The sequence below is a fragment of the Salvelinus alpinus genome, chromosome 24 (genome assembly GCF_045679555.1).
Source record: "Salvelinus alpinus chromosome 24, SLU_Salpinus.1, whole genome shotgun sequence".
Lineage (NCBI taxonomy): Eukaryota > Metazoa > Chordata > Actinopteri > Salmoniformes > Salmonidae > Salvelinus > Salvelinus alpinus.
Window position 1 is genome coordinate 34,684,436 of NC_092109.1, and position 11,046 is coordinate 34,695,481.

At 45.0% G+C, this 11,046-nt stretch overlaps 1 protein-coding gene across 1 annotated transcript; it reads left to right on the top strand.

Annotated features, from left to right (window-relative positions):
- The first annotated feature begins 328 nt into the window (after positions 1–328).
- Positions 329–10,823, top strand: oatx (organic anion transporter X). The gene is made up of 10 exons (XM_071364717.1): positions 329–1,202; positions 1,471–1,574; positions 2,362–2,516; positions 3,009–3,177; positions 3,333–3,456; positions 3,765–3,880; positions 4,003–4,217; positions 4,355–4,463; positions 9,793–9,999; positions 10,076–10,823. Exons 1-10 carry the CDS (start codon positions 783–785, stop codon positions 10,191–10,193), a joined length of 1,737 nt encoding a protein of 578 aa, XP_071220818.1. The 5' UTR covers positions 329–782; the 3' UTR covers positions 10,194–10,823.
- The last annotated feature ends 223 nt before the right edge of the window (positions 10,824–11,046 follow it).

Sequence of the window (11,046 nt, forward strand, 5' to 3'; positions counted from 1 at the left end):
AATCCGTAATCTTAATGTTACACCAACGTCACCAATAGGCTAATTTGAGATGAACTAGGGCTGAATTGAAAATTTAACATGCTAAAACAACGCCTTTGAGTGGCATAGCTGGATTATTATGTCAATGAGTTTCTCTCTGAGCCCTTGCATGTCATTACAAGCCCTTGCTGTGAAATTCTATTATAAAGGCTTTGCTTTTGTGTTTTTTTTGTTGTTGTTGCTTTTTTGCTTTGCTTTTGTGTAACCCGATTACGTGGCATTCATTAGTTTTGAAGGAGAGTCTAGATTAGAACTCCAATATGGGGATAACAATATTATTCAACATCACCGTTATTATTCACGTCTATGTCACACTGTTTCTATAGACCTATAGGCTTTTTGGGACACATGCAAATTCACAGAATCTCATGCAGTCACGTTCCCTCAAGGAATACAACTGACCTCGATCTGAGATCTGTTGTCTAACAACCATTAACATCCTAGTTAAGACTTGTGAGGTTCCCGTAGTGTTGTAAAACGTGTGCAGGAGTAGCAGGTGAAACTTCAGAGAGGTATAAAATTAACTACTGCGCTGAGCAGCGGATTTGGAGCCGGTGGCCACCACATCACAACCACTTGGCCCTTTGGAGTTGTCTTGTAGGACAATAACGGCACTCAATCATTTCCCAATAACTGTTCGAATAACTTTTTTTTATAACTTTTGCAAGCCTTGTTCTTAGACTTTGCTACAGCAGTTTAAAGGCTACTAACACTAGCCTACTGTTCCTCTCAGAATCGGCGTTATGGGTTTTGCGGACCTCTTGAATGACGTTGGCGGGTTCGGGCGTTTCCAATGGATCCATGTTACCTTGTTGTCTATCCCTGGTCTACTGATGGCAAGCCAGAATCTGTTGAATAATTTCACGGCTGGTATGCCTGGACATCACTGTACCATACCCAATAGGACTTCTATTGCCAGTAGTCAAAACATGTCTCTATCAGAAGTGGATGACAGAGAGCTCCTTCGCGCCTTTATCCCGATGGATGCCAGTGGGACCAAATTGTCCAAGTGTACAAGGTATGTCGAGGCGCAGTGGCAGCTTCTTGAAAGCAACGTAAGCGTCATTGGACATCAGGCTAACTTTTCACAGCTTGAGACAGAGATATGTCTGGATGGCTGGACCTATGACAAAACAGAATTTCTGTCCACAGTTGTCTCAGAGGTAAGTGGAGCTGTCCATGCGCATTCTTTAAGTACTGGGTTATAAATTAGTAGGTGTAATAATATAAAATAATAAAGTACATGTGCTTCTCCTGCGAAACACATCATGATGCATGATTTATGAATTAACGTGTATATTATTATTAGTATCATTCAATAGGTCTAATAATTCACTAACAGTGGCCCTTAAGACGTTGCTGGATGTCAAGGCAAAGAATGTGATATTACAATCCTGCCTATAAGAAAAGGTTTGTGATCTTGTTTTCCAGTGGGACTTGGTCTGTACCCTCCGTCCTATGAAACAGATGAGCCAGACTATTTATATGGGTGGGGTCCTGGCAGGGGCTATCATATTTGGAGGGCTGTCAGACAGGTGAGCAGCGTCCTGTCACAGACACGGAATACCTTATAGCGTCATTGTATTCAACATTTTCATCACGGCAAAGGAATTCAACAATTCAATCATCATACTGTCCTATAGAACATCACGTTATCGTTGTAGAGGTTGTACAGAGGAACTGCATTTACCCGATGAAGGATTGTGGTCAATGTGATACAAATGGATGCAGGTGTACATTATGAATAGGTAACCTAGAGCTAAATCAGTACTGTAAATAGATGTCTGACATTACTAATTAAGATGTAGCCTACTGTATCCATTGCCAGGACATCATTGACTCTTTAACAGAAAAAATCAACTGTTGGCTTGAACCCTGATCTTCTTTGTGCTTGGACAGAATAGAGCCCAGCTGGTTGAAAGTACAGGATTAAAATTCTCCACATATCAGACTTTTATCTTATTATTTTTACACACTTAAAACTTTTAGTAATTTCACAGAAGCAAAATTTTCCCTGTGTGTGTGTGTGTGTGTGTGTGTGTGTGTGTGTGTGTGTGTGTGTGTGTGTGTGTGTGTGTGTGTGTGTGTGTGTGTGTGTGTGTGTGTGTGTGTGTGTGTGTGTGTGTGTGTGTGTGCGCGCGCGCATTTGTGCACACCTGTGTGTCCATGTAATTTACTTCACAGTAGGGAACATTCCCTCCTCAATGATTTAGTAGGGCTTGAGTTTGGTGCTTAGTTGCCACCAACAACAACAATGCATTGTGTTCTTGTGACTTTTGAGCAAGTGTTGCTGTGGTTTCCCCTATTTGTTTCCCCCTCTAGATTTGGGCGAAAGGCCTTGATGATCTGGTCCTATTTTCAGCTAGCCACGCTGGGCACCTGTACAGCCTTCTCACCTTCCTTCATGACCTACTGTATCTTACGCTTCATGACAGGCATGGCAGTATCTGGGGTGATCCTCAACACAGTCTCTCTCAGTGAGTCTCCCTACAACCCCACCTATAGCCCATACATCTAGAGACTTACATTTGAGTCATTTAGCAGACGCTCTTATCCAGAGCGACTTACAGGAGCAATTATGGTTAAGTGACTTGCTCAAGGGCACATCGGCAGATTTTTCACCATTCAAACCAGCGACCTTTCTGTTACTGTCCCAATGCTCTTAACCGCTAGCCTACATGCTGCTTAGATGCTCTACACTTTTTTGGTGTGATGTGTGAAAGTTGGCACACTATCAGGTCATGCAGCATAAGGAAATTGTTACTGTCTTTTAAGCATAAGGAAATTGTTACTGTCTTTTAAGTCTTTCAAGGGGGAAATTGATTACCTTTTGCCAGAGGTGGGTCCAGGAATGAAAACCCTGGGGAAATCCAGTTCAGATTAATCAGATGATTTTACATTGGAAAGTTCCCATTTCCACCCACTGCCTGTCGCAAGACAACAGAGTCATAACAGACTTCTGTCCACAGAGGTGGAATGGATTCCCACCAAGTCCCGCACTCTGGTGGGCACCCTCTCGTCCTTCTTCTTCACCTTCGGCCAGATGGTCCTGGCGGGCATCGCCCACAGCCTCAGGGACTGGCGCAAGCTGCAGGTGGCTGTCTGCGCTCCCTTCTTCCTCTTCTTCCTCTATAGCTGGTGAGCGTACCATTTTACTGCACCACTATACAGGGACTTATCCATATCATGAATGAACAATTCAGGATGTCTCATCTTTTGATTGATGGGTGAATGGCAGTCTTTGAAAGGTTTCCAGAGACAATGTCTCTTGTGTTTTCCTAACTGGTCCTAAGGTGGTACTCTGAGTCTGCCCGCTGGCTAGTGCTAAATCGCAGGTCTGACGAGGCCCTGAAACACATCCACCGTGTGGCCAGGATCAACCGCAAACCTGATATGGTAGAGAAGATCACCCTGGAGGTGAGAGAGCTGGCTGGGGTACAACGAAGGATACAGGCATATTGAGAGGTTCCTGGAATGGTGAGGTGATCTTGGAGCTCAGAGAAGGATTATGACCTGCGTGTGTGTGTGTGTGTGTGTGTGTGTGTGTGTGTGTGTGTGTGTGTGTGTGTGTGTGTGTGTGTGTGTGTGTGTGTGTGTGTGTGTGTGTGTGTGTGTGTGTGTGTGTGTGTGTGTCTGTCTGTGAATGTGTGCATGCGGCTATGTGTGTGTGTGTGTGTGGCAATGTGTGTGTGCGTGTTTGTGCATGTACATGTGTGTGATTACAGGTTCTGGAATGTCACATGCACAAAGAGGTCCAGTCGAGTAAGACCACCCACACAGCATACGATTTGATACGCACCACAGTGATGAGAAGAATATCTCTCTGTCTTATGGTTGTTTGGTAAGGTTCATTGTTTGGTAAAGTGCATTGTTTGGTAAGGTTCATTTGTCATTCCAGTTACCTTTGTGCCTATTCTTATCTACAAAACCTTCCAGTGATCCGATTGACCTCTCAACCTACAGGTTCTCTACCAGTTTTGCCTACTACGGCCTAGCAATGGACCTGCAGAAGTTTGGGATGAACATCTACCTGATCCAGATCATCTTTGGGCTGGTGGACTTCCCCGCCAAGCTGGTGGCTCTGGGGAGTCTTACCTTTCTTGGTCGGAGGATCACTCAGGGAACATGTCTCCTCATGTCTGCCCTGATGATATTCGCCAACATCTTCGTCCCCACAGGTTAGATTGTCACACAACTTTGTGTTGGCTACTGTGCTCGCGTCTAATTAAATGCCATTGGTCTTGTCTCTGATAATCTAATTGAGAACAGTTATTGACAAGGATTGGCAATGACAACCCCTTTGATCCCAACACAGACATGCAGTCTATTAGGACTACTCTGGCTTGTCTGGGGAAGGCCTTCACCTCTGCATCCTTCACCTGTATTTATCTGTTTACTGGAGAGCTTTACCCCACCGTCATCAGGTACCACTTCATTAGACAACACCGTCATCAGGTACCACTTCATTAGACAACACCGTCATCAGGTACCACTTCATTAGACAACACCGTCATCAGGTACCACTTCATTAGACAACACCGTCATCAGGTACCACTTCATTAGACAACACCGTCATCAGGTACCACTTCATTAGATAACACCGTCATCAGGTACCACTTCATTAGACAACACCGTCATCAGGTACCACTTCATTAGACAATACCGTCATCAGGTACCACTTCATTAGACAACACCGTCATCAGGTACCACTTCATTAGACAACACCGTCATCAGGTACCACTTCATTAGACAACACCGTCATCAGGTACCACTTCATTAGACAATACCGCCATCAGGTACCACTTCATTAGACAACACCGTCATCAGGTACCACTTCATTAGACAACACCGTCATCAGGTACCACTTCATTAGACAACACCGTCATCAGGTACCACTTCATTAGACAACACCGTCATCAGGTACCACTTCATTAGACAACACCGTCATCAGGTACCACTTCATTAGACAACACCGTCATCAGGTACCACTTCATTAGACAACACCGTCATCAGGTACCACTTCATTAGACAACACCGTCATCAGGTACCACTTCATTAGACAACACCGTCATCAGGTACCACTTCATTAGACAACACCGTCATCAGGAACCACTTCATTAGACAACACCGTCATCAGGTACCACTTCATTAGATAACACCGTCATCAGGTACCAATTCATTAGACAACACCGTCATCAGGTACCACTTCATTAGACAACACCGTCATCAGGTACCACTTCATTAGACAACACCGTCATCAGGTACCACTTCATTAGACAACACCGTCATCAGGTACCACTTCATTAGACAACACTGTCATCAGGTACCACTTCATTAGACAACACTGTCATCAGGTACCACTTCATTAGGGGGATATTCAAAGCAGACATGAAATATCCCTTTGAGCATGATGAAGTTATTAAATGCACTTTGGATGGTGTATCAATATACCCAGTCACTACAAAGATACAGGCGTCCTTCCTAACTCTGCCAGAGAGGAAGGAAATCGCTCAGGGATTGAGGCCAATGGTGACACCATGAGGCCAATGGTGACTTTAAAACAGTTACAGAGTTTAATGGCTGTTAGGAGAAGACTGAGGATGGATCAACAACATTGTAGTTGCTCCACAATACTAACCTAATTGACATAGTGAAAAGAAGGAAGCCTGAACGGAATAACAAATATTCCAAAACATGCATTCTGTTTGCAACACTAAAGTAAAGGCAAAATCCTAGAGGAAAACCTTGATCAGTTTGCTTTCCACTAGACACAAGGAGATTAATTCACCTTTCAGCGGGACAATAACCTAAAACACAAGGCCACATCTACACTGGAGTTGCTTACCAAGAAGACAGTGAATGTTCCTGAGTGGCTGAGTTACAATTTTGACTTAAATAGGCTTGAAAATCTATGGCAAGACCTGAAAATGGTTGTCTAGCAATGATCAACAACCAACTTGACAGAGCTCAAATCAAATCAAATCAAATCAAATCAAATTTTATTAGTCACATACACATGGTTAGCAGATGTTAATGCGAGTGTAGCGAAATGCTTGTGCTTCTAGTTCCGACAATGCAGTAATAACCAACAAGTAATCTAACCTAACAATTCCACAACTACTACCTTACACACACACAAGTGTAAAGGGATAAAGAATATGTACATAAAGATATATGAATGAGTGGTGGTACAGAACGGCATGGCAGATACAGTAGATGGTATAGAGTACGGTATATACATATGAGATGAGTACTGTAGGGTATGTAAACATAAAGTGGCATAGTTTAAAGTGGCTAGTGGTACATGTATTACATAAAGATGGCAAGATGCAGTAGATGATATAGAGTACAGTATATACATATACATATGAGATGGGTAATGTAGGGTATGTAAACATTATATTAAGTGGCATTGTTTAAAGTGGCTAGTGGTACATTTTTACATAATTTCCATCAATTCCCATTTTTAAAGTGGCTGGAGTTGAGTCAGTATGTTGGCAGCGGCCGCTAAATGTTAGTGGTGGCTGTTTAACAGTCTGATGGCCTTGAGATAGAAGCTGTTTTTCAGTCTCTCGGTCCCTGCTTTGATGCACCTGTACTGACCTCGCCTTCTGGATGATAGCGGGGTGAACAGGCAGTGGCTTGGGTGGTTGTTGTCCTTGATGATCTTTATGGCCTTCCTGTGACATCGGGTGGTGTAGGTGTCCTGGAGGGCAGGTAGTTTGCCCCCGGTGATGCGTTCTGCAGACCTCACTACCCTCTGGAGAGCCTTACGGTTGTGGGCGGAGCAGTTGCCGTACCAGGCGGTGATACAGCCCGACAGGATGCTCTCGATTGTGCATCTGTAGAAGTTTGTGAGTGCTTTTGGTGACAAGCCGAATTTCTTCAGCCTCCTGAGGTTGAAGAGGCGCTGCTGCGCCTTCTTCACAACGCTGTCTGTGTGGGTGGACCAATTCAGTTTGTCCGTGATGTGTACACCGAGGAACTTAAAACTTTCCACCTTCTCCACTACTGACCCGTCGATGTGGATAGGGGGGTGCTCCCTCTGCTGTTTCCTGAAGTCCACAATCATCTCCTTTGTTTTGTTGACGTTGAGTGTGAGGTTATTTTCCTGACACCACACTCCGAGGGCCCTCACCTCCTCCCTGTAGGCCGTCTCGTCGTTGTTGGTAATCAAGCCTACCACTGTAGTGTCATCCGCAAACTTGATGATTGAGTTGGAGGCGTGCATGGCCACGCAGTCGTGGGTGAACAGGGAGTACAGGAGAGGGCTCAGAACGCACCCTTGTGGGGCCCCAGTGTTGAGGATCAGCGGGGTGGAGATGTTGTTACCTACCCTCACCACCTGGGGGCGGCCCGTCAGGAAGTCCAGGACCCAGTTGCACAGGGCGGGGTCGAGACCCAGGGTCTCGAGCTTGATGACGAGTTTGGAGGGTACTATGGTGTTAAATGCTGAGCTGTAATCGATGAACAGCATTCTCACATGGGTATTCCTCTTGTCCAGATGGGTTAGGGCAGTGTGCAGTGTGGTTGCGATTGCGTCGTCTGTGGACCTATTGGGTCGGTAAGCAAATTGGAGTGGGTCTAGGGTGTCCGGTAGGGTGGAGGTGATATGGTCCTTGACTAGTCTCTCAAAGCACTTCATGATGACGGAAGTGAGTGCTACGGGGCGGTAGTCGTTTAGCTCAGTTACCTTAGCTTTCTTGGGAACAGGAACAATGGTGGCCCTCTTGAAGCATGTGGGAACAGCAGACTGGGATAAGGATTGATTGAATATGTCCGTAAACACACCAGCCAGCTGGTCTGCGCATGCTCTGAGGACGCGGCTGGGAATGCCGTCTGGGCCTGCAGCCTTGCGAGGGTTAACACGTTTAAATGTTTTACTCACCTCGGCTGCAGTGAAGGAGAGCCCGCAGGTTTTGGTAGGGGGCCGTGTCAGTGGCACTGTATTGTCCTCAAAGCGGGCAAAAAAGTTGTTTAGCCTGTCTGGGAGCAAGACATCCTGGTCCGCGACGGGGCTGGTTTTCTTTTTGTAATCCGTGATTGACTGTAGACCCTGCCACATACCTCTTGTGTCTGAGCTGTTGAATTGCGACTCGATTTTGTCTCTGTATTGGGACTTAGCCTGTTTGATTGCCTTGCGGAGAGAATAGCTACACTGTTTGTATTCGGTCATGCTTCCGGTCACCTTGCCCTGGTTAAAAGCAGTGGTTCGCGCTTTCAGTTTCACGCGAATGCTGCCGTCAATCCACGGTTTCTGGTTTGGGAATGTTTTAATCGTTGCTGTGGGTACGACATCGTCAATGCACTTCCTAATGAACTCGCTCACCGAATCAGCATATTCGTCAATATTGTTGTTGGACGCGATGCGGAACATATTCCAATCCGCGTGATCGAAGCAGTCTTGAAGCGTGGATTCAGATTGGTCGGACCAGCGTTGAACAGACCTGAGCGCGGGAGCTTGTTGTTTGAGTTTCTGTTTGTAGGCTGGAATCAACAAAATGGAGTCGTGGTCAGCTTTTCCGAAAGGGGGGCGGGGGAGGGCCTTATATGCGTCGCGGAAATTAGTATAACAATGATCTAGGGTTTTTCCAGCCCTGGTAGCACAATCGATATGCTGATAGAATTTAGGGAGTTTTGTTTTTAGATTAGCCTTGTTAAAATCCCCAGCTACGATGAATGCAGCCTCAGGGTGTGTGGTTTCCAGTTTACAAAGAGTCAGATAAAGTTCGTTCAGGGCCATCGATGTGTCTGCTTGGGGGGGAATATATACGGCTGTGATTATGATTGAAGAGAATTCCCTTGGTAGATAATGCGGTCGACATTTGATTGTGAGGAGTTCTAGATCAGGTGAACAGAATGACTTGAGTTCCTGTGTGTTGTTATGATGATCACACCACTTCTCGTTAATCATAAGGCATACCCCCCCGCCCCTCTTCTTACCGGAAAGATGTTTGTTTCTGTCGGCGCGATGCATGAAGAAACCAGCTGGCTGCACCGACTCCGTTAGCGTCCCTTGAGTTAGCCATGTTTCCGTGAAGCAGAGCACGTTGCAATCCCTGATGTCTCTCTGGAATGCTACCCGTGCTCGGATTTCATCAACCTTATTGTCAAGAGACTGGACATTGGCGAGTAGTATGCTAGGGAGTGGAGCGCGATGTGCCCGTCTCCGAAGCCTGACCACGAGACCGCCTCGTTTGCCCCTTTTTCGGCGTCGCACAGGGTCGCCGGCTGGGATCAGATCCATTGTATTGGGTGGAAGGCAAAACACTGGATCCGTTTCGGGAAAGTCATATTCCTGGTAGGAACGATGATGAGTTGACGTTAATCGTATATTCAGTAGTTCCTCCCGACTGTATGTAATGAAACCTAAGATTACCTGGGGTACCGATGTAAGAAATAACACATAAAAAAACAAAATACTGCATATTTTCCAAGGAACGCGAAGCGAGGCGGCCATCTCTTTTCGGCGCCGGAAGCTCTTTTGCTTAAATCATTTCAAAAATATCAAAATGGGCAAGCGTTGCACAATCCAGGTGTGCAAAGCTCTTAGAGACTTACCCAGAAAGACTCACAGCTGTAATCGCTGCCAAAGGTGATTCTAACATGTATTGACTCAGGGGTGTGAAAACTTAGGTAAATTATGTATTTCTGTGTTTAATTTGCAATTTCCCAACTTCTCCGCATCCTCCTCCCCCTCTCTCCTCCTCTTCCGAATCCTCCTCCCCCTCTCTCCTCCACCTCCCCCTGCAGACAGACAGGAATGGGATTTACCTCCACCATGGCCAGGGTGGGCTCCATGGCAGCGCCCGCTGTGCTGATCCTGGAAGAGATGCTGCCCGCTCTGCCCAGTATGATCTATGGAGGTGCTGCGGTGGTGGCTGGCATCATCGCCTTCTTCCTCCCTGAAACCCTCAACATCCCTCTTCCTGACACCATCGAGGATGTGGAGGAGAAATGGTAAGGTTGTGAGGCTGTGACTCTGCATATCATTTACCTCTGACATGTTTTGAAATATGATGAAAATGCTTTCCAGGGCTAATGAGAAGCTGGATGCAGAGAAACTGGCTAAAAAGGAGGCAGTGTCTCTTCGGGAGATGAAGAAGGGAGCAGTTGAGGGGGATGGGGAAATCACGGGACTCAATGCTCTGTGAGAAACAATCTGATCAGAATAATGTAGAAGAGGTGGTAGGATTTTACTGTGTCGGTAAACGCTAGCAAACTGTATACGCTGGGTAGCAAATTAAAGACAGATGCATTCAACTGTTTAGAGAACTAGATTATTTAATTGAATCCAAAATGGAAACAGATTAGAACCGAAAAGTTGATTGTGGTATGCAGGAGATACTGGTTTTTCTTTGCTAAGCCATCATTGTTCAATTTGTCTTTGTCTGATTGATGTATGGTTTCTTTGGCACAAGGTTGAAATGATCAACAGTGATCCTGTTGACAACTGCTGCCAATCTCATATAATTTTACAGTTTGTCTCAATTGTAACCAAAATACTTGGAAACCTTCACTTGTATATTCACTGTATGTGATTTGTTTTTGTTACCTACATTTTTTATTCAAAATGTAGATAGATAATAAATTAGACACTTTTACATGATATTTTATGACTTCAACATGCAGTTTATGGTGATTGTTTTTATGACATTTGCAACATTTGTGGAACTATTTTTGATTGGTCATTATAGAACAAGATTTAGAACTTGAAATGTGTTGGCTGTCTAGGGGCGTTATTGTAGCTTCATCAAAAATAAACAGTAGGCCTATGTGGTTCAGCAGTTGTTGTCTTGACATTTTGTTTTGTGCAGCTCTTAAAAGGTAGAAAGAAGCCAGTAGTCCCCAAGGGACAATATTCAATTAATGTGTTCGTGCGCACTGAACATGCCCAAGTACATGCTAAATAGGTATGGTTAATTGAGCTATTTATTGACTCATGAATAAGTTACAATGATTGAACTTTGATGTTATCTATGTGCTAATACTCGTTTAGTAACCCTG

Coding starts and splice junctions, on each gene's coding strand:
- oatx (XM_071364717.1), top strand. CDS start 783: ATGGGTTTTGCGGACCTCTTGAATGACGTTGGCGGGTTCGGGCGTTTC. Junction 2,517..3,008: donor CCTCAACACAGTCTCTCTCA/GTGAGTCTCCCT, acceptor TTCTGTCCACAG/AGGTGGAATGGATTCCCACC. Junction 10,000..10,075: donor GAGGATGTGGAGGAGAAATG/GTAAGGTTGTGA, acceptor AATGCTTTCCAG/GGCTAATGAGAAGCTGGATG.